Source organism: Setaria viridis, chromosome 8 (genome assembly GCF_005286985.2).
Source record: "Setaria viridis chromosome 8, Setaria_viridis_v4.0, whole genome shotgun sequence".
Taxonomy (NCBI): Eukaryota; Viridiplantae; Streptophyta; class Magnoliopsida; order Poales; family Poaceae; genus Setaria; species Setaria viridis.
Window position 1 is genome coordinate 34,878,941 of NC_048270.2, and position 26,488 is coordinate 34,905,428.

The 26,488-nt window shown below is 46.8% G+C and overlaps 2 protein-coding genes across 7 annotated transcripts; both read right to left on the reverse strand.

Annotated features, from left to right (window-relative positions):
• Positions 1-3,176: 3,176 nt before the first annotated feature.
• On the reverse strand, positions 3,177-6,721 carry LOC117834568 (L-type lectin-domain containing receptor kinase IX.2-like). Its single transcript, XM_034714119.2, has 3 exons — positions 6,409-6,721; positions 3,905-4,448; positions 3,177-3,798 (listed from the first exon to the last, which is right to left on the reverse strand). Exons 1-3 carry the CDS (start codon positions 6,719-6,721, stop codon positions 3,177-3,179), a joined length of 1,479 nt encoding a protein of 492 aa, XP_034570010.1.
• Positions 6,722-12,958: 6,237 nt separating this feature from the next.
• Positions 12,959-26,305, reverse strand: LOC117834127 (patatin-like protein 1). 6 transcript variants are annotated; one of them, XM_072290164.1, is made up of 12 exons: positions 25,940-26,305; positions 25,620-25,705; positions 25,363-25,461; positions 25,206-25,281; positions 24,570-24,792; positions 24,356-24,476; positions 16,739-16,939; positions 16,623-16,675; positions 14,772-14,910; positions 14,440-14,621; positions 13,455-14,112; positions 12,959-13,366 (listed from the first exon to the last, which is right to left on the reverse strand). In XM_072290164.1, exons 2-12 carry the CDS (start codon positions 25,701-25,703, stop codon positions 13,133-13,135), a joined length of 2,070 nt encoding a protein of 689 aa, XP_072146265.1. In that variant the 5' UTR covers positions 25,704-25,705; positions 25,940-26,305; the 3' UTR covers positions 12,959-13,132. The 6 variants fall into 6 exon arrangements, with proteins under 6 accessions (XP_072146265.1, XP_034569638.1, XP_034569635.1 ...); XM_034713747.2 differs by having other exon boundaries at positions 24,570-24,639; positions 25,551-25,705; XM_034713744.2 differs by having other exon boundaries at positions 25,551-25,705.
• Between the last annotated feature and the right edge of the window lie 183 nt (positions 26,306-26,488).

A 26,488-nucleotide genomic window follows, 5' to 3' on the forward strand; every position in this document is an offset into this window, starting at 1 on the left:
CCACACTTTGCTGCAGTAAATCTTTCGAGTGGATCTCATCAGAGGGCACGCTCACCGTTCTTCCAGCCCTCCAATTCCTCGTGACCAACAGCCTCGTTGAGATATTTGAGATGCTGGATTCCACTGAAATTACGGTAGAATACAAACTTGGGACAGAGCAGGTGAGGAGAGGTGATTGTGCTCATGCCTCCTTCATGGATATGCACTTCGGGAAGGTCTGAGGCTTCGAAGCACAGCCGCTGAAGGCTTGGGAATCCACCCCTTTGCAGCTTGATGGAGCTGAGCATGCAGGGACCTTTAAGTGATACAGAGTCAAGGAAGTTAAAAGATTGTTTGCCGAAATCAATTGATAGAGACTCAATTCCATTGCCTTTCGAGAACCACTTCTGGAGGGAGCAAGTTAGGTCTTCTGACTTGGTGACAGATTGCTCGCACAATATCTTAACCTTCTTCAGAAACCTCATGTGAAGCAGGATGAGTTCAAAACCAGAGTTGCCGTCTATGATAAATCCTGACAGAGTCTGCAGTACACTTTTCTCTGAGAAGAATGCCTGCAGCTTACTCCTCTTCTTCTTATTCACAAGTTCTTGAGGTAGCTCAAACTGACCCAACAGGTGAACCAACCGTGGGAGCATGATGACTTCCAAAGGCACAGTCTGTTCACCTCTGTCTCTCGGATGTCCAACGTCTCTAAACACACCAGTTTGTCTATTTTTTTGGGGATACAGTAAACATCACTGCCCCTGAGGCTCAGGTACTCGAGCAAGATCAGCTTGCATATGCAACGAAGAGTACGCTCGTCAACCCCCTTGCGACCCTCAAGATCTAAGACTCGCACCAAACGGCAGCTCTGGAAATGAAAAGGCTCACCGTTATGGGTCAGCAGTCCGTCGTCACCGTGAATGGAGGCCCAGTACTCGCGTCTTGGGCCTGGATTGGGCCCAGCAGTGCGCGGGTGTTGCATTGTGAGGATCGAGGTGGGGAAATCAATCAGCAAGCATCTTCAACCGGGTCGATGTCCTCCTCCTCCGGTCTGCTTGACTTCTTGTGATCTTATAGTCCATTGGTTGGAGTCCTACGAAAGAGCATAAATGGATGTCCATACCTTATAGTGGCCACCAGATACTTCTTCGACCCATTCTTCCTCCTCAACTTACAGTCATTATCCTTAGTGCCCGTGCTCCTATTTCAAAAAGAAAAAGAAAAAAAATTCCAGACATATTGATGTTGTTCGTAGAAAGAATCGGTAATCGTAACTTAAAAAAGAGAGGGGTGAATTAGGCACTTATGGCTTCCACTAGTTGCATCAAAATATAAACTAAATCATGCTATCTAAATGTGCAATCTACGGTTGATCTAGTATGAAACTCTCATCCCAAAATAAGTTTTGCAACCTATAGCCAAACTTATAAAGATACTATTATAGGAAAGTAAAGGCACACAAGTTGCAAGTATGAAATTCGAAAACGTAAGAAGTGGATGAGGGGAAGCAAACTCCTGACACAAGGATTTATCCCGTGGTATCAGTAGGCACTAAGCCACCACTAGTCCACGTTGTTGAAGCACTCACACAAGAGTATTACTTCCTGGTCACCAAATCTCTCCCAATATGCCCCTTGACTTGCCACAAAGGCTCGACTACTAAGGCTCATGCCAAGTCCCTCAGTCACTTTGATGCCTTCTTCACTAAGGAGCTTCTCCACGAAGGAAGGGGGTCTCCATGTCCCCCACACAGTGAGAGGTCGTCGACGCCGCTCTACACCAAGCTGGAGAGTCGAAGACTTGCCGGTGAGCCATCAAGGCTCCAAGACAGTGGCACATCTCTTGTACAACGGTGGTTCACTCTATGCACTCACTCTTTTTTAGGCCTATCCTACAACTAACCATTCTTCTAAGCTTGTACTAAGCCCTTCATGGATCACTTAAGCACTTTTGGTGGCATGCATGGATGTGTTCATGATGAGTCTTGGTGTTCAATGCATCCCTGGATACTTCAGCAACTCCAAATGGGCGAGTGGTGGGGGTATAAAAAGCCCCAATAGCTCAAAGAGCCGTTGCTCCAACGGCTAGTGAAAAAGGATACCATCGGATGTTCCGATGGTCTATTTTTAGCCTGCATCGGAATATCCGGTGCAACTAGCAGTTGGCTCCCCACACACAAGTTCCTCAGGAATTCGATGACCCCATCGGATCATCCGGTGCCACTGTTCACGTCATTGCTCCAACGCTTTCTCCAATGGTCCTGTCGGATCATCCAATGCTGAAGAATTTTTGCCTAAAACCTCTCTGGAACTTCTCAAAGAAAATATGCTTCGTCCGACAGTCAACTCCATAGGGCATCGAAACATCTGGTGCTATAGGGTTTCCTCTGCCTCCTCAGCGAATTGCTCCGATGCTTGTAAAATTACCTCCATCAGATCATCCGCCATATTTTTCCCGTTATACCAATTGCTCTGATGGTTGCTCCGACACTTTTCAGGTGGGGCATCGGAGCATCCGATGGTGCATTTTTTATTCCAATTTGTCCAATGCAAGCACGCCAAAAATATTGTCACTTGGATGGCCATGTTCGCTACATTCAGCCTTGCTTTAGTGGAGCAGGAATCAGTGAAATCGTCTTCAGCTTCAATGCCACCCGAGGTTCAGTCTTTACTCTGTCTGATTCGCTGATTTGTTAATTTCTTTTAGGGAGACTAATCGGTACCAGAAATTGGGCCATATCGCGCCTGCGAAAATCTCAGCTACTAGCAGCAATTAGATGCCCCCTATAGATCATCCAAGAAGAGCCTTATATAGTAAAAAAAAAAAGGCTAATAAGAAATAACAAATGCGATAGTTTTAGTCGATCGACTATGAATTATAAAATAGGATATCCATTACAGATACAGAATCATGGCTTATATCACCATGGTTATCAGGTCCACACACATATAATACATAGCCCAACAAAACACATATGCATGCAAAACAAGGCCTGCTATATGATCTATGCAGTCCAGCATGCTTTATTCATGTTTTCAGTGCTAGAAAGCAATATACACATCAGATGCTGTATTATTAATAGAGATGTGTAAGGACCATGGACGCTGCAGCTGGTCCACGCCATTTCGTTTCAGCATACGCATGCATACTGTATGCATGACGAAGTAATCTCCCTCAACCACAGATATAAAGATTCATGCATGCTGCCCATAGGAGGAGCTGCCAGCAGAACTGGGTCCCTGCGGATCGATGTACACTTCCTGTTGTGTAGAAACTGAAGTATTTTCCAGTGAGTTAAGGTCTGGGAGTGACTTGCCATGCTCCAGGACAGCCATTACTTGCTCCATGCTAGGCCGCTTCTTACTATCATCGGGGTAGGAGCACCAGAGCCCTAGGGTGATAACATTCTCCATTTCACTTCTATGGAACTTGCCCTGTAATTTGTCATCAGCAGCCTGGAGGATAGATCTGTTGGTGTACTGCTTCCAAACTGTTTCCCTGACCATATCTTTTTTGCAAGCGATATCAAGCAGGACGATGCCGAAGCTGTAGACATCAGAGCTACGGCTAAACTCGACCTTCCCGAAGGGTTTCTTGCACTGTGGATCTAGGTAAGCCTCGGTTCCTATAGGGACCGTCAGGAGCTTTGAACTGTCAGAGTCAACGATCCTCGACAGGCCGAAGTCAGCGAGTTTGGCATTGAAGTTGTCATCCAGAAGTATATTGCCCGGCTTGATATCTCTGTGCAAGATGAATGGGTCGCACTCGTGGTGGAGGTAAAGAAGAGCATATGCTATGTCTTTCACTATCTTGTATCTGATTATAGATAGGAAAAAATAAAAATCTTCAATATCTTGTTGGATCTCAAATGTATAGTATTGCATGCTCAATTAAAGAACATGTAGGTATATATGTAAAGTACCTTGTTTCCCATGGTAGTATTATTTCGTCTTTGTGTAGGTGGTCGTGCAGGCTTCCCTTAGGCACCAATTCATAGACAAGGAAGAGCTCATTGTTTTTGTTCTTCCAACACCAACACATGAACTCAACAAAGTTCCAGCTGTTTCCACTGCACCAACCAACGAGTTTGACAAGATTCTTGTGCTTTACTGAAGTGATGGCATTGAGTTCGTCATAAAAATTCTTGGTGTCTGGTTCCGGCATAGCATGGGACTTATTCAGGATCTTCTTTACTGCTACTTCACATCCCGATTTCTTCAGGTACCCTCTATAGACCACCCCAAAGAAACCTTTTCCAAGTTTCCTCTCATCAGAGAAATTGTCTGTCGCGGCTGCCAAATCACTATACTCGAACTGAGTAGGCCCCTGCTGCTTCCCCTGCTTCTTAAAATCACGGTGTCTGTTTGTCCACTTCCAATAGGAGAGGATAAACCATGCCACGAACACCAATAGCACCACAGATAGTAGTGCTCCTACAATAATCTTTGCTATCGTGATGTCCTGACCTGTCAACGGGCATACAGTATATATGCATTATATGTGGCACATGGATGCATTCATGTATCTGATTAGGACGACAAAAGCACAACACAGTACTACATAGCCCATGAACATTATTGATAACCCATAAAAGTCAAAACTATTGGTCATCAACTGTTCAATATTGAGTTATATTTTCTTGTTTAATAACCTGTGGAGTAAAAAATTAGTTTCCAAGGTTAAAAGGTTATATCAGGGGAAACACATGATACAATGGAAGTACCAAATTTGTTTACTATTAATTGAATAATCCAATAGATTATTGATTATAATTCAAGTAAATGGAATATCATTGGTCCCAATATTATTTTACATTTTTAGATGAAGGAAGCATTACTTCCGGTTTCAGCAGCGACTGAGGATGCATACAACGATTAAACTCCATAGACATCTAAATAGGTACACACCAGGTTCGAACCCTAATAGGTGGACTCCTAATTTTATATAGATTTTTACATACATATGTGTACATTTGATTACATACATCCAATGCAACCAAAGGTTCATTGTGTAAAAAGAATCTAAACAAGTTTCTCTAGCTACTTGTAACTATATGTGTACTCATTAATTACAACTTTATGTAGTTATAACTAAAACATAATAATCAAGCACATGGATGATAGTCATATTGTAATTACAGTGGAACATATTAGTATACCTATGTACACATACATTATAAGCTTCAGTTATGCATATACATGGATGAAGTCGAACGTGTTGATGTAGATGTTGCAGAATCAGCAAGCGGTCGCGTGTAGATGCTGCCCAAAAACCTGATTGCCTCCCGTGCAAGAGTCTCGCGGCAGTGGTTTCGAAGATCCCGCTTTCCTTCAAGTCCGGTGCACGTCAAATTCAAAGGTCGACGAGGCGCAGCAGTAAGAGGTTCAGCATAGCAAAAATGGAGTGCGCGAGTGGAGAGACGAGCATGTGACAGCCTGCCTTACAACCAGGATGTCTCCTTCCCCTCGTCAAGCAGTAGAAACTGCTACAAGTCATGCGATTTTTCACGTGAAAATATAAGCGGGCTGCGCGTGTGTGTAACAACAATCTTCTTCTCTCTCATATGCATCTATTTTGCATAGAGAGGAGACTCCCATATTTAATCAAGGCAACCTCTCCTTGAATTAGCAATATGGGACTAAAAGTTGTGCATGCTTTGGAATTTTCAGATTAGGCCACACACATGGCTTAAATCCAACAAAAAACCACTATGTTCACTTTTGTTGTGCCTCAAATGCAATTTATGATCAGTGCAAATGGATCACTGAGACAGATGGTTATTTTTCCTTTTTTTTTCTTTCTTTCTTTTTTTTTTTGAAACGAGCAGGCAGGAGAGCTGCCACTTTATTAATAAAGGGGAATGCTCGAAAGGCGAAACAGACTAGAAAACTTTACATGCTGCACACTGCAAGCTTAGCTCGCGGACTGAAGAGATAAAAGGAACATACACCCCTATATACACTCAACTGCGCCTTGCGGCGTCAAGAAACCGCTCCAGGTGCATAGCACCTGCCGCCACCCACGTGGTTGCCTCGTCCCTTATCCGAGCCACTAAGCGGGGGATGGATTGTTCCTGATGATGGAAAACCCGCGCATTGCGCTCTTTCCAAACCTCCCACATGACTAAGATGATGAGAGATCTCAAGCCTTTTTTGTTAGCGACCTGCGCGCCTGCTAATGCCGTCCACCAGTCATGCAGAGTGTCATGTGGAGTCCAGCATTCCGGGTCAATGGCCGGGCACCTCGTCCACACGCTTAGTTGAGCCCAGACGTTCCTTGTGTAATTGCATGCGGTGAACATGTGTAGCCGCGTCTCTTGAGTTGCTTCACAGAGAGCACAATTTGGGTTGCTCGGCCATCCCCGACGTTGCAACCGGTCCGCTGTCCAAATTCTGTCCTGAATCGCCAGCCAGCTGAAGAACTTACACTTTGGGGGCGCCCACGGCTTCCAGATGATGGCTTCGAAGTTGGTGTTTGTGGACCCGAAGAACTGCGCTTGGTATGCTGAATTCGTGTTATAGTGACCGTCGGCCGTCAGTTTCCATCGAATGGTGTCCGAGACCCCTAGTCGAAGTTGCAGACGGCTCGCCGCATTCCAGAGTTTCTGCAGCTCAATGAAGTGTGTGACCGAGAAGCTCTGGTGCTGGAGGTCAATATCTATGACCCAAGCATTGTCTGTGATGGCTTCGCGCAGCGATCTGTTCTTCCTTTTTGAAATGCTGAAGAGGTTGGGCGCCATGTCCTGGGGCCTTTGGCCATCGATCCAGCCACTATCCCAAAATGAAATTTTGTTGCCATCACCGATTGTTATAGTGGTGGCTGCCGCGAATAGCTTACGGTCAGCCAATGTGCAGGGGACATCGCAATGATCCCATAAAGCGCTCTCATTCATCCATTGTTGCCATAGCCAACGCAGACGTAACGCTCTGGAGAATTTGCCCAGATGTAGAATCCCTAGACCACCCTCTTTCTTGTGTCTGGCAGACCACGTCCAATTCACCTTACATTTCCCACCAGTGACATTCTCATTTCCGGCCCAAATAAACTGCTTTCTTTTGGCATCAATGGTCTTCATGATTTGCTTTGGAGCCTTTAAAGCTGTGAGTAAATATACCGGTTGGGCTGTCAGCACCGATTTGACAAGTGTCAAACGCCCAGCTACAGTCATGTTTCGTGCATTCCAGCTGTTAAGTTTCCCTATTGCCTTGTCGACCAGGGGCTGGAAGTCTACCGTTTTAAGATGTGATGTAGATAGCGGTAGGCCAAGGTATTTGGTTGGGAAAGTTCCGAGCTTGGCTGGCATGTTCTGAAGTATATCCATTAGCGCTATCCCTTGACAACGAATAGGTAAAGCTGTTGACTTTTGAAAATTTGATTTGAGCCCGGTCGCCTCGCCGAACATATTCAGTATGTTCACTAGCGCATCTACCTCCGCTTTTCTTGGCGCAATGAATAGAGCCGCATCATCCGCATACATTGAGATCCGACATGAAGGCCCGCGGCCTCGTAGTTTGGAGAATATACCCATTTCCGTTGCTAGATGTAGTAGCCTTCGTAATGGGTCAATTGCTATGACGAAGAGGAGCGGTGAGAGGGGGTCGCCTTGACGTAGCCCCCTCCTATGTTTCAGAGGTGGATTTGGAACCCCATTTAGTATGACCCTGGAAGAAGACGTTGACAATATCGCCGCTATCCAATCCCTCCAGCGTGTCGGAAAACCAAGTCGTTGCATTAATGGAAGCAGATAATCCCACCTAACGGAGTTGAAAGCCTTTGCGATGTCCAGTTTAAGGAAGATGGCCTGTACTCCGTTGCGATGGAAACGTCTCACTGTATTGCGTACCGACATAAAGTTGTCATGTATACTCCTCTTCTTGATAAAAGCGCTCTGACATGTAGAAACAATGGCGTTCATGTGTGGTTGGAGCCTTAGCGCCAGCGTTTTGGTGATTATTTTAATGAATGAGTGTATCAAGCTAATTGGTCTGAAATCCTGGACCGAGTCAGCCTCCTCTCTCTTTGGTAGTAGCACGATGTTCGCCGAATTAATGAGGCCAAGGCTGTTACATCGAAGTGAATAAAAGGCGTTGACGGCCGCCATTACATCTTGTTTGATAACATCCCAGCATGATTTGAGGAAAAGATCGCATGATTTTTTTCTTTCTTGTTTTCTCATTCCTAAAAGTGCAAATGGATTTGGTTTACCATTGCAGCTGCCATCTTTGGCCGTTCCGAGATGCAGGGATCGCCATCTTTGGCCGTTCTGAACAATCAGCACTCGTTCAGCTTATCGACAAGCTACAAAGGAAGTGACTTGCTAGACAGCTTATCATCTGAATTCTGAAGACAAGGATAGATAACCCTGGTTGACGGCTGTGCAAAGACATTACGCTTGTCAAGACATGCATCATAATGGAATTCAGCAGAACTAGACCCAATACTCAAATAATGGCATACATGAGGCCTTACGCTTGCGGCTCTGTTGCTGATGAAGCCGGTACGGTTCAACGGCTGGAGACTGCACCTCCCGACTGGAGATCAATGTATGGTGATGATCGATGCGCTGGGCATTTCTTTGTGGATTGTTGGAGTACTCTGTACTCCGTAGTCTTTTAGACACAATGCAGCTGCAAGGAGAGTCAGAAAGAAATACGCGCGCAGAATCTCAGCCCCAGGAGACGATCGAGGCCGGTTGTGTTTCGCTTGTAATCTTGTCGATCGAAGCAATGCGTGGTATTGCAATGCAACATGTGGAGCAAGCCAGCTCTGGAGCTCCTTCAGAGTTGCTGCTACACTGGCCAGTGGCTACGCGGCCTCAGAGTTACGGTGCCGTGTCAGCTGCTGTATTGGCTATTTGAGACTCCTGAACCTCTCTCTATACTACACCTGTGCTGCTGTGCAGAGGCAGTGTCTCCTCTGTCCATGGATTTGATCCGTTGGGGCTTGTTGATCATGTCCACATAGGTGCCACGGCAGACACGTGGGCAGCGACAGGAATCGGCGTGGGGTCGTTGTTGCTTGTCAGGACTTGAGGACAATCGGCGGTTGCAGAGGATGCAATGCAAGCAGGAATCCTACGGACCGGTGCTCCCCGCGTCGCCGACACCATCTCTCCCGTGGACGGAGCAATGTGCCGTCGTGTCGCGTCCGGCGTGGCGGCGTCCCACCGGCGTTCGGTTCACGACCTGCCGTCGGCCGCCGCTTCCTTTCCACTGCCACGCTCTCTGCTCTTGTGTGCTCGTGCTCCTGCGCACACATTTTGAGAGGCGCCATGCCATTCATCTCTCCCGGAGACGGGGCTCCACGACAAGGCGTGTCCACAGTGCCTTCGCAGATGCAGACATGCAAGTACGGGTGCCCTAGATGGCCGTGCCCTGTCCCGCTGTCCGACGACTGGCTTCACGGCACGGGCCGCGGGGCCCACAGCTACAGGGCTTTGTCCCATCCGTTGGCGGCGCGTGCGCCCCAGTCAACGTGGGACTCTGATCTGGGAGGCAGCAGCTGGGTTAACTTGTTAGTTACCACTACTGCTAATCGCGTCTCGCGGCAACCAGGAGGCCTGCTCAATGGGCGCAATTTGCAGCCGCCAAGTTCACGCGCTGGGCAGTCGCGTGTTAGGGTGCGGAGCTGAATCCGGCCCAACCCACTCTACTCACACACAAGCCGGCACCCCATCAGGACTAAATCTATTGGAGCCTATAATGATAAGATCTTACACCTAACTTAACCCAAAAGGTGTAACTTAACCCAAAAGACTAGTGTAATTCTAAGAGCAACTTCAAGAATTTTTAAAAAGTTCTTCCCAAAACAATGTATCGAGGTCTATTTTAAAATTTTTCTTTCCCAAAAAACATATCAACCCACACCAGAAGATGCCAATAGCTACCACTAATATTTTAAAACACGTCACGTCATCATAATTGGACCCATTAGTTAGGCTGCCCACCTCCCCAGGACACCTCATCCTCGCGAGACCTCCCTCCCCCTCGTGAGACCTCTAGCGCGGCGCTTTTTTGTTCTTTAGCCCTTTCTGCGAAAGATTCTCACAAATACGCCCTTGGCGGAACCAATTCCAAAAATGGACCCTTAGCTTGGCGCCATCCGCGCTGGCGCCAACCTTACACGTCTCGGCGCCAGCCATCCTGGCGCCAAGGTCCATGCGCAGCTGCTAACGCGGATGCCGACGTGGCGGGGGCTTGGCGCCATCATGGATGGCGCCAAGCCAGCCTTGGCGCCGTGGATCTTGGCGCCAAGCTTGGCGCCGTAGGCCTTGGCGCCGAGCAATTTACCCCGTGCCTCCTAGCATTTCGAACAAAACAAGTATAATTATTCCAAGGAGTGTGCAACAAACTACGCTCTAGTTCAACTGGTTAGGATGTGAGCTTCTTATTTCAAAGATCAGAGTTCAAACCCGAGTTCAAACCCTGCGCACGGTAGGTGAGTACTCCCGGAACTAGCATACCTTTTTTTTTTGTCCGAACCGGTACAGGTGAGTACTCCCGGAACTAGCATACCCTTTTTTTTTTGAACTCTGATCTTTGGAATAAGAAGCCCATGTCCTAACCAGTTGAACTAGAGCGTAGTTTGTTGCACACTTCTCAGAATAATTATACTTGTTTCGTTCGAAACGCCAGGAGGCACGCGGTAAATTGCTCGGCGCCAAGGCCTACGGCGCCAAAGCTTGGCGCCATCATGCGCCACGTCGGCATCCGCGTCAGCGGCTGCGCATGGACCTTGGCGCCAAGATGGCTGGTACCGAGACGTGTAAGCTTGGCGCTAGCGTGGATGGCGGGGTCTATTTTTGGAATTGGTTCCACCAAAGACGTATTTGTGAGAATCTTAAAAAAAAAAAGTAAAAAACAAAAAAGTCGGCCTCTAGCGCCGCTAGCAGGACCTGCGCATGGAGGATTTTGCCACCACCCCTGCCATGAGATGCACCCAGTTGTGCATCCCAACGAGCCAACGAGCTGGTCCCTCTTCCTCTTCAGGTGCGCCGATCCAGCGCTTGGTCCTTGGTCGGCGACAGGACGAACCTGTCCTTCGTTGAGCCCAAGTGCTGGCTGGCATCGACGAGCTCAAGGTACTTACGATACATTAGTTTGACGGCCATGGCGGCGGCGGGGTCGAATCCGATAGCCTCGGCAACAGCGCCCATAGGACGCGACGACGGCGAACCCGCTGCAAGCGCGAACGGCGAGGAATAGGCGGAGAAGCTTCACCTTGTGGCCGCCCTCGAGCGGTGGCGGCGGGATCGTGAAGCACGAGGCCGCCTTCGGGTCCCATGCATCGGTGAGGAAGGCCGCGAGCACGGCGTCGAACAAAGTGGACGCGCGCACGGCCGTGAACTCGGCCTCCGGGATCTCTAGCTTGGAGAAGACGATGATGATCTCATCTGCCTCGTTAGTGGATCTAGCAGATGCTATGTCAGGCACCGAGAAAGATGCCTTTGTAGTTGTTGCTTCGGTTTGCCCTTGGGACTACCAACAATACAGTCCATTTGGTACTCAACGAAATTTGCTTGAAAGACAAAAGGTTGGGCTTCCTGTCTAAACTTCATGCAATTGATTATGCATCTTCTTCATTGGTTGCAATATTATATCACTCTCCCTATAGCTGTTGCATCGCATTCCTCCTCCGAGTTCTAACTACCTACGGATAGGAGCATAGTACAAAATTTGTTGAAACAGAGATGAAGAATAAGTTTGTAATGGTTACTAGGGTTCTTGTCAATCGGGATAGAAGTATGAGTTCATTGTTTAAATCTTAGCTTAATCATAAATAAAAAAAATTGATTTTTTCTCCCATGTGCACCCACAAATTCTTTGGAGGCTTATTTACACAGTACCATTAATTTTTTTATAAGGAAACATGCTCATTAATATCATGATTTATTATTTTTTAAATGATAGATATTCCACTTATATATAGTTTTTGTTTGATGACCGTGCAGGAGTCAGCGAAGGGCTACGAGTTTGCGCTGATGCACGTGATGAAATAAAAAAAGTTGTTGACATCCACTATTATACTTTGCAAGGAACTTAGGAAAACATTCACATCCAATCTTGAAAAACCCTTCTATGGAGAATGTATATGAGCATATGATTAACAGCAATCATCAGGACGGGGAGGTGGTCAAAGAAAATAATACTCGACCATATGATTAACGGCAATCATACGAACAATGAACAATAAGATGTTTTCTTATTTAGAGTTTTATTAGAGTTTTATTTTGGGAAAAGTTATACATTGCTCGGGTGATTCAGAGCTCCCGTCACCTGAATTTTACACCATCCGATCTGACGATTTGTTTTTTCTCCGTCTGATCAAATTAAAGCTGGGCTTCTTTTATTGCGGTACAACTTGCCTCTCTCCTCCGCCCTGTGCTTATTGCGGTACAGCTTGCCTCTCTCCTGCCTGCCTTGTTCGGTATAGCATGCTGCGGCTGCGGCTGTGCAGCCAGGCTACAGCTTTTGCAGCCAGTTGTATCCAGCTACCAGCAGCTTTCTTGGCACTGTTTGGGCTACAGCAGAAACATGAAGCAGCTACGGTTAGGATTTCATTTACATTAGGATTCTTAATGATTTTGTTACTGTAATTTCAATTTGTTTATTGTGTAATTTTAAATTCATGTAAATTTGCATGTTGTGTTTGCATCTTTAGGGTTTCCACTAACCTAAACTTATTTGTTCTTTGGCTAACCATAGAAAAAAAATATGTTCAACTATTTATTTTGCTCTTCCTTGTTTATATAATATTTTTTTAATCATCTTATCATAATCTTAGAGTCATAACTTTCAGGTGGCAGATCTATTTGCATCACCTGAATTTTTTTCCAGTTTAAAACTGGATGTTATTCCCCTGCAAATCACCCGGGTGATTGCAGTCAAAATAACACCTGGGTGACCAGTAGACTGCCCCTTTATTTTTAATAAATATTTGAATTTGGATTGTTAGTTATATGTTATTTCACTTTCACTTTCGGTAATATAGTAACTATTTATTATTATATTATACATGCATGATCTTGTATGCAATCATTTTTTATCACCTGCGGCACACGTCCACTAGTTTATTATTAAAAAACAACTAATTATTATCACCGCTGCTGATCCTTGGGCTCAATTTTTTGGCGAAGCGTAACTGAGAGCTATTACGCGTTGAGATTGTTCTTGCGTAGCGTGCGCTCTTCAGAGAGTATCTTGGCGAAGCGTGCTAGCGCTTCTTCGTTTGTGCCCTCACCATCAACGGTCTCGTAGATCCCTGTCTCGATGTTCACTCTCGTCACCGGTTTCTTGAGCAGGACCTTGCCGATCCCTATCAGGGTCTCCATGTTCTCCTTGGTCGCGATGTCCACTGATGACGTGTTCCCCTTCAACGAGTCATCCTACACAAATATAATGCATATCATTGTCGACGACAAACTAGATCTGTGGAGCTATCAAGAACAACTTGAGCTTTATCAGTAAATATACCTGGATGCGAAGGTAGCTCATCTCAGAGTGGAAGGCCTCAAAGAGCACGGCTGCATGGATGTCGACCATGCCAGAGCTGGCATGGGAGAGCATGTCGATGATCGGGGTGAAGCCGCCATTGTAGAGCCACTGGACGGGACCCCATTTAGCACACTGATGTGCGGTGTACTTCTCCGACTGCTTCGCCGACCCGGTCCCGATAGAGATGATGAGGTAGTCCCGGTAATCGACGGAGTCCCTGTTCAAATGGAAGTCCGAATTGCGACGGAGCACCTCCTTGGTGAGCATGGACATGGCCAACATGGTGGGGTTGTTGGCCGCCATGCCGCCGTCGACGAGGTGGAACTCCCGAGACTTGCCGTTGGGAGCCTCGGTCTTGAAGAAGTGGGCCGGGAAGTAGGTTGGAGCTGCTGATGCGCTGATGCAGATGTCGGAGAGGAGCGCGTTCTTGAGGGGCTCGTTCTTGGCCTCGTAGGTGCTGAAGATGACCGGCTGTAGGTACTTGACGTCGAACGCCGGCACGATGACGTTGGTCACCGTGTCCGCGATCCTAACGTCGTGGGTGAGGTTCTTGATCTTGTCGTGAAGGAACACGCCGTCGTACTTGGGACCCCTCATCGTGGACATCAGGTCCATCGCCGTAGACAGCCATCCTGCCCTGCAGAATCAACATCGATTTCAGTTCCCGAATCTCTTAGAATGGGTGCGGCGCAGGAGGGGGCCAGGGGACGGGCGGAAGAAGAAAGGAGCAGGGAGAAGATGCGGCGGCGCTCGGGAGGAACGAGCAACAGCTGGAGGAGGGAAAAGGGCAGGGGCAGTATTGATTAGGAGTTACATTTATTGCTCTTTAGTCCCTACAACTAAACAGGCGGGACTAAACTTTAGTATTCAAGTTTTAGTTTCTAAAATAAGCGAGGGCAAACTAAACAGACCCTAAATCGCTTCAGATTCTTACTGGATTGAGAACTTCAAAATGGCTGCTTACTTTCTCTGTGGGAAGATCTTGGGGCAGTTCTCGAGGTAGAAGGTGGTGAGATCCTTGGCAGCGAACAGCGGCCGCTTGTTCTCGTTCGGCGCCGCCAGCATCATCGTGAGCAGGGCGCCGGTGCTCGTCCCGGCGATCACGTCGAAGTAGTCGGCGATCCGAGCGTCCGGGCCGTCCAGCTCCTGAAATTGTTCACATCACGTGCAACCAGTCTTACTATATTGATCATGTGCAGAATGGATTTCGAACGAATTAAAATACTGGAATGTGCTGATGATGTGCAAGTAGTCAATGTATGTGCTTCTTGGGTTTCTGCACCGGCAGCTTAGTACCTGGAGCTTGGCCTCGAGGCAGGCGATGATGGTCGCCGGGATCAGACCACGGATGCCGCCGCCGTCGATGCTCAGAATCGTGATGAGCTTCCCCTTTGACGGCGGTGGCTGTGGCACCGTTGTCGAGGTGGCACCGTTGCTAGCCATGGCGAGATTGTATGAGATCAAGAAGAGAATCTAAGGAGAGATTATCACTTCTACGAATTTATGATGCAATTAATGCATTATTTATTTATTTATGCACCTAGAGCATTTTCATTGTATAGAAGCGCCCCGTCCAAACCATATTTCTTCGATGGGACCTATAAGAATTTGATGTCATATGTTATATTGGTACCAATGTATAGAACTAAGGGTTGAATTCGGAGGCAATTCCTCACGTGCCATTAAAAAGTTTGCAATTCCATATCTACCACCGAAGAACTTGATGTGTACCATTGGTTCAACTTTTTTTTGACCTCAGTGCCATTGACGTCTAATTTGGGAGGACTGAGAGGTAGCATCGAGCGGAAAATGCCTATTTTACCCTCTTGTTACTGTTTCCCCTTTCTCTGCCGGACCGCCCCATCCAAGCGTGCGGCTCCTCGCTGCACCCTCGCATCGTCCACGGCGTGCAGCGCCACAGCCCACCCTCTTGCTGCCCCTTCGCATCGTCCACACCGCGCGTCCACGTAGCCTGTCCTCTTGCTAAGCCCCCGCGTCGTCCGTGGCGCTCCGTCCATCCCCTTGCTCCGCGGCATGTCGTGCATCATTGGGATGGCATCCGCCATGTGCCGGAAGTCCTGGGGCCAAGGCCATCGATCTTGTTCACTCTGAAGCCAAGAATGGTGCGCTGAACACACACTGCCGGTTCTATGTCAAGGCCGAGGATGGCGTTTGCGATCGAGGCCAAGAAGTTCGAGAGTGGTCATCGGGTGCGCCGTCCTGGGAGCATGGACAGCATCTGCTGTGAACCACCACGCCGGCCACCTGACGAGCTTCATGTTGCCCTTGCGTAGGAAGGACTCGTACTGGAGTGAGAAGGGGCCAGGAGCCCAGAACCAAGCGGCAACACCCCGCGAGGCTAGGCCAGCGTACACCCTCCGTGCTGCCACGGTTCGCTGCCACGGTTCGCTGGACAAATTGGGTTAATGAAATCACGTGAAAGAGAAGAGGGAGGCAAAAACCAAAACGAAAAAGAAAAGAAAATGGATGGGACCGTCCTGTAAGCAGGGTATTGAAGTTATTTCTACAAATAACTGGCATCTAACGGAGACTTCAACACCAAAACTAGACGGTAATATGGCACTGAGGTCAAAAAAAAAGTTGAACCGATGGTACGAGAGGCGCATAAAGTTTTTCAGTGGTAGATATGGAATTGCAGACTTTTTTAATGGTCTGTGAGGAATTGCCTCTTAAATCTACAAACACAACCCACACCCCTCACTCCACTCTTTCTCTCTCATCCTCCATATTTTATTGCTTAAAACGCAGTTCCATAGAAACCAGGATACATAGCTGCATTTATTGCATAGAACCAGCTAGGATACACCCATTGGAGAGGCCCTACGTTGCACATTATCCTATCATGCAAATAGAAATCTGAATTGATTCAACATGTAACCATCATTTGTAGGGGATTTTAGCTAGACCGGATCATTAAGTTTTCAATAAAATTTATGGAATCATCAATTGGTGGAGAGTTAACTTGCCCTGATATTACCTGATTCTTGTAAGAAAATGCAAAAAAAAGGAACCAGGCTCGTGCAAATTAAGCAAATATTTGAGCAAACTTATATTAAGTAGAGGATGCTTAAGATCAATAAAACAATCTTATAGTTCATTCAGTTCAGAAAACTAGCATTTGTGTACCTAGAATATTCGTGAAGAGTTTGTGTGGGCAGTGCCCAGAATCTTTTCACAACCTGAAAGTCATAATACATAAGATATCATCACAAAAAGATTAATCCCACTGATTGTTGTCATACCTGGTATAATGAAGACCTTGGATCATTTCTGGGCTCATTAACATCTGGAGGAACCTTTTGAACCATGGTTTCTGTCTTATTCAGCTTAAGAATTATGTCAGCGATAGTAGGTCTCTTAGATGGATCATATTCTGCACAAATTTGTGCTATTTCAATGCATATCTTCATTTGTTGGCACTCTACATGTAATGATTCATGCCACTGGAAAATTCAATATGTTGTAAGGAAGACAGCATGTATATATTAAAGAAATAAAAAGTAACACTCAATATATGTCACTACAGATGTTTGATGGCTCTTAAAGATTAATTTTTTTACATGATTAATAAATAACTTAATGGTAATACTATGGTAATACTATTTCCATTTAAAGAATTGCCACCTTAGAATGTGCAACCAAACTGTATTAACTTAATGGTAATTTTTTTTTGTATGGAGCAGTATTAGAAGTTCAGAATGATGGTAAATTTGAGATAAAAGATACTTCCCCATGTATAGTTGCACAAGTCAGAATGACCATTTGACCAACATCTTCTAACTTTGGCCGGCTCATCATTTGCTACCTGTCCAATCTATGCAAGATAAGACTAGCTGTTGTTCAATCTTTAAGACCCTCATTCCTCTGTAGTCAGTATTGGGTTATGGCTAGAAAGCCCCTCTTCACTTTTCTCAACTACAAAACTTGGTTTGCTACTGTTTCTGAACTTTTAGGTGCTGTGATCTGAGGTCTAATATTACTGTGGGGTCTAGTCTTCTCCATATGAGGCCTGAAGTTTGCTACATAGCACAGACTAATTTTTTCTTTCACAAGAGGAAGATAGTTCAGTATGTAAAAATCACTTCCTCAGGGTTTATAGTTTTTTTTTGAAAGAAACAGGAGGGGCTAGTCCTACTGAAATATATTAATAAAAAGGGTCAGAAAAGGTTACAGAGCAAAAAACACCAAAACAAAAAAACAAGAGAAAAGTAAAAGAACAAAGAACAAAGAGGAGGTTCAGAGGGAGTGGATCCAATCTAAGCATTCCTGACTTAAAACAGGGTTCATCCTATGCGAAGCCACCAACGAGAGCTTAGAAAAAAATTTAGATCGAGTTCCTGAAGTCAAAGGATCCACACTATTAAAAGTCCAGTAGTTCCTTGTAGTCCAAATACTCCAAGACATGAGGATGATGACTTCCATGAAGAAGGAGGTGTTCAAATGCCTTCTAATCTGATTGAAGATATGAACAGACGATCTTGTGGAGACAAAGGAAATCCCAATCGAATTCCAGCAGGCTTTTGCAAAATTGCATCTTAGAAATAGATGTGTTACCGTCTCCCTTTTTTGGCGGATACACATTTTGCAGACGTTAGAGTCCAAATGCATCCCCCTTCTTTGTAGGACATCTTTTGTGTTTAGCCTGTCTATAAGCAGAAGCCAGAAAAAGACTTTGTGTTTTTTCTGACATTTCGATTTCCACAGCCAGCGATGTATTGGGTGTGTTTCCCTTTGTCCTGTTAATGCCTTGTATGCTTTACTGACCGAGAAGGTTGAGGATCCCCAGATATAAGACCAAGTATCAGAATCATTCTGTGAGACTATATTGTGCATAAAATCCTAAAGCATAAGGAATTCCGAATGAGCTTCTGTGGATAAAGGTAAGTGAAACAGCAAACCGAGATCTGTCGTGTTTATTGCTTTGTGATACGATATATTTTTGTTCCGGGCAAAGGAAAAGAGGTGGGGAAGCTCAGTTTGTAGGAAGTGGTCATTCCACGAGTCTTGCCAGAGCAGAACAGTGCTTCCATCCGCAATCCGAGCAGATGCAAAACCCTTGAATTTATGTAGCAACTTGACGATATCCTTCCACCAGAAGGAACCCTTCTTCTGAACACCCGGAAGAGTACCATTGCTGTACAATTTGTCCCATATCAAGTGTACCCAAGGCAAATCAACTTTGGAGAAAAATTTGTGTAAGAACTTTAATAACAGAGCCTCATTCTGTGTAATTATGTTGAGCACCCCTAATCCCCCTTGACATTTGGGTAAGCAAACTAAGGGCCAAGCAGCTTTGGATGGTTTGGTAGATGTTAGATCTGAGCCTCTCCAGAGGCAGTGTTTGCGGAATTTGTCAATCTGATGGATAACCCCTTTAGGTAGTTTCAAAGTGGCCATCTGAAACATAGCTGATGATGTTAACACAGAGTTCACCAACTGTAATTTTCCTCCTTGTGAAAGCATAGATGATATTCCACCTAATTTCCCTTCTATTCTTTTGATCAAAGGGAGAAAGTCTTGCATATTAGGTTTACGTAATCCCAGAGGTAAACCCAGGTAGGTGAAAGGAAAAGCACCTGTTTGACAATTTAGGATACCAGCCAGAAGATCAAGCTTGTCCTGCTGAGTGTTTATGGGGACCATCATGGATTTGTTGTAGTTAACTTTTGTATGTAGGACTGTAAATTACAGAGATGTGTTATGGTGGGCATCCCCTACAGGGGGCGTAGGCAGCAGCAGCAGGCCCAGGCGCCTGAAGGGGATGAGCCCAGTTAGAGTTGGATTAGGATAAGAAAGAGATAGAGTTGGTTCAGGCCTTTCTTGGCCAAGGAGTAATCAGTTAGGATTCTCTTTTTAGGGGTGATATATAAACCCAATTGTACTAGGGATTAATCAAGCAATCATATCAGAAAGATATCGTTGCCCAGCTTCCCACGTTTTCTTTGTCTCCCTGCTCGACGCCGTGCGAACAGCACAACGCCTCCCCGTCGCCCTTCCTTCAAGCCTTGACCCCCTGCTTCCCACCAGTACTTCCTATGCAACAGGCAGCGCTCTACCAATCTGGTACCAGGGGTGCCGGGTGCTGAGTCCCCTGATCCGGATGCCGTCACCGCTGGTTCCACCAGCGCCCAACCAGAGGGCAGCCACTCCATCTTGCTCACCATCCAATGTCAATCGGTGGACATCTCCAAGCAGCTCGCCGCTCAGCACCTTTGCATCGCTGAGGTGGAGAAATGCCCTATGGATTCTGCTGCCCTCTAGATGGCGCACCCATTTGGCATGCCCAATGATGGCAGTATACTCCCTGCGTCCACCGCCGCTGCTACTGCCGTCGCCCACACGAGCTATGTTCCCCCACCTGCGCGCTCTCAGCCCGCCTCCATATTGAACATCCAGTTTCCCCCCTCTCCATCCCCTATTTCGCAACTGCCACTGCATACCACGGCACATAATGCTCCTGTTCCGGGTCCATCAGTCGTTGGGCAGGCCGTTCCTTGCTCCCACAAGTTCAAGTTTCCCACTTTCGATGGCAAGAAGGACCCCTTTGGCTGGTGCATCGCTGCGAGCAATTCTTCCGTGGCCAACACACCTTGGAGGAGGATAAAGTCTGGCTGGCGTCGTATCACATGACGGGGATGGCCTAGACTTGGTACTTCATGCTGGAACGCAACTCTGGGCCTCTGTCGTGGTCTGATTTCAAGATGTTGTGCAATCAATGCTTCGGTCCACCTCTCCGGAGTAATCCCTTGGGCGAGCTGGCGTGGCTGCAGTTCCGTTCCACGATGGCCGAGTACCAGGAGCGTTTCCTCGCTCTTCTGTGCCATGCTGATCGCTTGGCGCCTCGTCAACAGGTGCAGCTCTTCACAGCTGGCTTCCCAGAGCGGATTCGCATCGATGTTGAGCTCCAGGACCCCGACGACCTGCAGGCAGCCATGTCTTTGGTGCGGGCTTATAAGCACTGTTCCCTCGCACCGGAGGATTCTACTCCCAGCCGGCCACCTCGCTCATCAGCCTGGCCATCCTTCCCTGCTCCAGCAGCACCGCGTGGTGCTCCTCCGACATCTATAGCAACAGCGCCAGCTCCCCCACTGCCGGGCGCCGCTGCCCTATCACGCCTGTTCCATCGGCTGTCCCTGGTCAAGCTCCAGGATTACCGCAAGCAGGACCTCTATTATAATTGTGACGAGCAGTATGTCCTGCAGCCACCACTGCTAGCGCCTCTTCTACATTAAGGTTGCAGACTACGATGACGAGGAGTCCCCTGAGCACAACATGGATGAAGCCACGCCAATCATCTCCCTCCATGTGTTTACTGGCATCCGAACTGAGGATACGATGCAGTTCAACATCCAGTACAAGGGCGTGGTCTTCTCGACTCCGAATCCACCCACAACTTTGTCAACAGCGCCACCACCTATCACCTGGGCATGCCCATCTACCCGTGTATGGGTCTGCATGTCGGCGTGGCCAACGGCGACAAGATTGCCTGTGAAGGCCGTGCCCTGGACGTTCCTATCACCATCAGCATGGAGGCGTTTTCCATCAGCTGCTATGCCATTCCCTTGGGCTCCTTCGGTATGATTCTAGGGGTAGAATACCTCAGTTCTTTGGGCCTGATTTTGTGGGATTTCGATGATCTGTGTATGGCTTTCTAGCATGGTGACCGTCGGGTATTTTGGAAGGGAATTGGATCTGCCCGAGATGATATTTAGGAGCCCGCAGTGCGCGCCGTTAGTGGTGTGGGTGCTGATTTAATGGATCGATTGCTGCTGGAATCTGAAGATGTGTTTCAGGACCCGTCTGGTCTGCCTCCATCACGCGCCTGTGATCATCATATCCACTTATTGCCTGGCACAGCTCCGGTGGTAGTCTGGCCTTATCGATACCCACAGCTTCAGAAGGATGAGCTCGAGTGGTAGTGTCAGATGATGTTGGAACAAGGCATTATCCGCCCAAGCACCTCAGCATTTTCAGCACTTGTATTGCTTGTGAAGAAGGCCGATGGTGCTTTTGTGTAGATTATCGAGCTCTCAACTCCATAATTGTCAAGGACAAGTTTCCTATTCCGGTGGTGGATGAGTTATTGGATGAACTACGAGGTGCCCGTTTCTTCACCAAGCTGGACCTCCGTTCAGGCTATCATCAGGTCCGTGTCCACCCGGACGACATTGAGAAGACGGCGTTCCGCACACACCATGGTCACTTCAAATTCTTGGTGATGCTGTTTGGTTTGACCAATGCACCGGCGACCTTCCAGAGTCTCATGAATGAGGTGCTTCGATCGTTTCTCCGCTATTTTGTTCTTTGTTCTTTGATGACATTTTAACCTACATTAACACTTGGGCGGAGCATTTGCAACATGTGCATGCTGTCCTTGCCACGCTCCGTGCCAATTCACTGTTTGCAAAGCGCTCCAAGTGCTCATTTGGAGCACAGTCCGTCGCCTACCTTGGCCATGTCATCTCGGGGGATGGTGTGGCCATGGATGCGGAGAAGGTGGCTGCTGTGACTACTTGGCCGACCCCACGGTCAGCCTGCAGCCTCCGCGGTTTCCTCGGCCTCACAGGATATTATGGCAAATTCATCAAGGATTTTGGGATCATTGCCGAGCCATTGACTAAGCTCCTGCGCAATGAGGGTTTTCTATGGTCCACTGAGGCTGAAACAGCCATGTCCGCATTGAAGAAGGCGCTGTTCACAGCTCCTGTTTTGCAGCTACCCGCATTTGACAAGGAATTCCTAGTGGATTGTGATGCTTCAGGGTCCGGGTTTGGTGCTGTTTTGCACCAGGGAGCTCGTCCTATTGCGTTTTTCAGCCGGCCATTTGCTGCTCGACACTTGAAAATTGCGGCATATGAGCGAGAATTGATTGGGTTAGTCCAAGCTGTGCGTCATTGGCGGCCTTATCTTTGGGGCTGCCGCTTCATCATCCGCACTGACCATTACAGTCTCAAGTACATGGTTGATCAGCGTCTCTCTACTATCCCTCAGCACCAATGGATCAGCAAGCTGTTTGGTTATGATTTTGCCGTCGAGTACCGCTCGGGCTGTCTGAATATAGTGGCTGATGCATTGTCACGCCGTGATACCCCAGAGGGTAGTAGTACAGACAATTTCTGGTCTATCCTTTTAGCTATTGGACGACATCAAGCATGACACGGACAAAATAGATGCGCTGCGTACAGCCCAAGAGGACATTCTGGCTGGCCGGCTAGGTGATCCTTGGAGTGTCCAAGATGGCCTGGTTCTCTATGGTGGCTGCATATTTCTTCCTGAAGTGTCGGAGCATGCTTGCATGGTGCTCCATCTGGCGCACACGGTCGGTCATGAAGGGGTTCAGAAGACTCTCCAGTGGCTGTGCGCTGATTTCGGTATTCCCCATGGTCTCCGCTTAGTCCGGGAGTTCGTTCGGTCTTCGGTGCATCACCGGTGATTGCCCTCGGGCATGGGTTGCTTGGCTTGGCTGCCTTGGGCCGAGTATTGCTACAACACATCCTTCCATTCAGCCCTCCGGACGTCCCCGTTCCATGTGGTTTACGGTCGCCCACCTCCGGCCATGGTACCATATTCGCCAGGTACAGCAGCACTACCTGAGGTGGAGGAATTGCTAAGGGAACACGACATATTCCTCATTGAAGTTCAAGATCGCTTGCTGCAAGCACATGAATACTCCAAGCGCTACTACAATGACCATCACAGGGAGTTGGAGTTTGCTGTTGGGGACTGGATGTGGCTGCGTCTTCTTCACCGCCAAGCCCTGTCCTTGGTTGATCGTCCAAAGGGAAAGTTGGGGCCCTAGTATGCAGGGCCGTTTCAGATTCTTGAGTGCATTAGCGAGGTTGCCTATCGGCTGCACCTTCCTTCTGGTGCCCAGATTCATGATGTGTTCCATGTGGAGCCTCCTCAAGTGATTCCATGGTGATCCACCGGTACAAACTCCTCCACTTCCTGCGTTGGAGAATGGCCGTTTCCTTCCCCTGCTGACCAAGGTACTATAGGCTAGGGTTCGGCACGGCATTTAGGATGTTCGTGTTCAGTGGGCTGGCATGAATGAGAGTCAAGCTGGGAACCGTTGACACAATTCAAGCAGTCCTACCCGGAGTTTCAGCTCGAGGACGAGTTGTTTGCCAAGGCGGGGAGAGATGTTATGGTGGGCATCCCCTACAGGAGGCGCATGCAGCAGCAGCAAGCCCAGGCGCCTGAAGTGGATGAGCCCAGTTAGAGTTGGATTAGGATAAGAAAGAGATAGAGTTAGTTCAGGCCTTGCTTGGCCAAGGAGTAATCAGTTAGGATTTTCCTTTTAGGGGTGATATATAAACCCAATTATACTAGGGATTAATCAAGCAATCATATCAGAAAGATATCGTTGCCCAGCTTCCCACGTTTTCCTCATCTCCCTGCTCGACGTTGTGTGAACAGCACGGCGCCTCCCCGTCGCCCTTCCTTCAAGCCTCGACCCCCTGTTTCCCACCGGTACTTCCTACGCAACAGGCAGCGCTCTGCCAGATGCCTGTTTACCAGTGTTCATTTTGTCAGATTAGTATTGCTCGAGTTCACCTTCTTTTGGTGGCTCTTTCCTGGGAACAATACTTAAGCTAGAGGCAATCTGAACTAGAGGCAAACCGTGAAAGATAAGCCTTTTTTGTCTCTCTGGTCATACACAAGTTGGCAAAACACTGACTAATATTATGCAAGGAATCCAAACAAGAGGAGATGGATCAGCATATTGGGGCATGGCAATTGTTCCCTGTCTTTCAGGTTCCTCTGTGAACTTTTGAAGCAAAGCCTTTGGGTGTAAGTATATCAATCGGTAAGGCATAAGTCAAAAAGTATTAAAAAGGCAGGAAAATTATTCTCACATTTTCAGCAATACTCTCGTTACTCCCTATCAACAGCCTTGTCATGATAATGCCCAAACTGAATATATCTGACTTGAAAGATATTTTTTGTTTATCTATGAATTCTGGTGCGATATATCCTCTGCAGGAAATAAAATGGTTTGAAGCATTACGGTGTAAAATTCACAGATTTGGTTTCAAGAAAGACAATGAGGTCTCGATAAGATGAGCTTACGGTGTTCCACGCAAGTTGGTAGTGAATATTGTGGACTGGTTTTCATCAATGCACCTTGACAGACCAAAATCTGTAATTTTTGGCTCCATGTGAGCACCCAGCAACACATTTGCAGGTTTGAGATCCAAATGATTAATGCGTCTTTGGTGCAGATAATGCAAACCCTGACAAATTCCCTTAATTATTTTATAACGAATACTCCATTCATATCCACCAATGCTTTCTGTACAAGTGAACAAAGGAGCACTCAAATTATTAACGTGCCATTGTTCATAGTGAATTTTCACAAACAAAAGGAGCAAACCGTAAATGAAACTTTCATATTCAAAATATTTGGATTACAAACACTATACACTTCTCACAGTGGATGTTAAGAGCATTGAACTCTGGGAGTTGTTGAAACTTATTATCCCCAGTATATTATCTGAGTGGAGCACATGCCTCAAAATTTTTAAAACTATTCCAAAGGGCTGGAATTAATACACGGCAGTAGCTAGTGCAAATTTCTAGGCATGATAAAGTTTTTGAAAGTTAGCCACTTCTCACTTCTCACACAGTCAGGTGAATGGATAACTGATATCATGAGGTACTTGTTTTGTGAGTTGACATGGTGAATATAATATTGCAAATTTATACCTTGAAGATAATGGTGAAGACTTCCATTTGGTACATACTCAAAGCAGAGTAATCTTTGCTGCACCTCAACAATCCTCTGTTTACCATCTACTTCCATCAGATATCCTTGTGTATCTGCACAGTAGCCTATATATTTTACAATATTTTTGTGCTTTACCCTCTTTAAACAAGCAACTTCGTCCAAAAATTGCTTATCAGTAAAACTTTCTGATATGGAAAGCTTCTTCACAGCAACCATCCCGCTTCGAAGACCTCCCTGTTTAACATAACATGCAAGGCAAGTATACCACTGTTAACCTCCCTGTTTAACATAACATGCAAGGCAAACAAGATCCAATAGCATACCAGGTAAACCACTCCAAACCCACCATCACCGATAACCTGAGCAAAGTTTTTTGTAACTGATTTTATTACCGCATATGGTATCGTGATGGGTTCTGCATTCACATCGCTAAGTATGCGCTCTAGGTCTTCAACTCCACTTTCTTGATCACCCATTTCTGTAAGTCACAAAATACTGTCAATGAGAACCAATGTAATTTTTCCTTTCCAGACAACGTGTAAATTTCACTCACTCTGTTGAAGAACACATAACTTTTCAGATAAGAAATGGTCACAGTAATATATTAGTCAAAGCACCTCTTGCAAGAAGTAATGATAATCATTATTTTCAACAGATCAATGTAAATGCATATTTGTGTTCTAAAAGCAGTTGAGCTTGTAAAAGCACTAACCTGGAAGTCCTGAAGGGATGCCAGCAGCAGCTCCCAATACAACCAAGTTGAAGTCCGCAAGAATAGAAGGGTTTCCGCCCACTAACCCAACCCGCGGAGGCAGAGGGAGAAGACCGGCAGCGCGTGGGGAACGGAACGGGGAGATCTCAAATTTCTCGAGGGGGAGGGAGCTTGCGATGGTTTGTGGCTGCAGACCCCTCGATCTGGGTTCTTGGGAAAGGTTTCTCTACGAGTGTTGAGAGATCGTGGGTGTGTACTTCATGGCTAGTTGCAGGTCTGGAACGCAGGCTATATCTGTGCAAACCAAGATCGACTTGATTAGAATCTACTCCTCAACACGATTTTCCAAAGGCCAAGGTTTACTTAATGTTAAGGTCGTTCTGATCAACTAGATATTCAAAAGAGTTGGTAGCATATATGTTGCTTTCAATGGAGTGGTTAATTTGTTTTCGTCTCCTTAGACTTGATGGCTTCTTGAACAAGGATGGAATTAGTCGTTGGGTTTCTGAAAAGTCTTGTCTGATATTGATACCATACGAACAAGTGGCC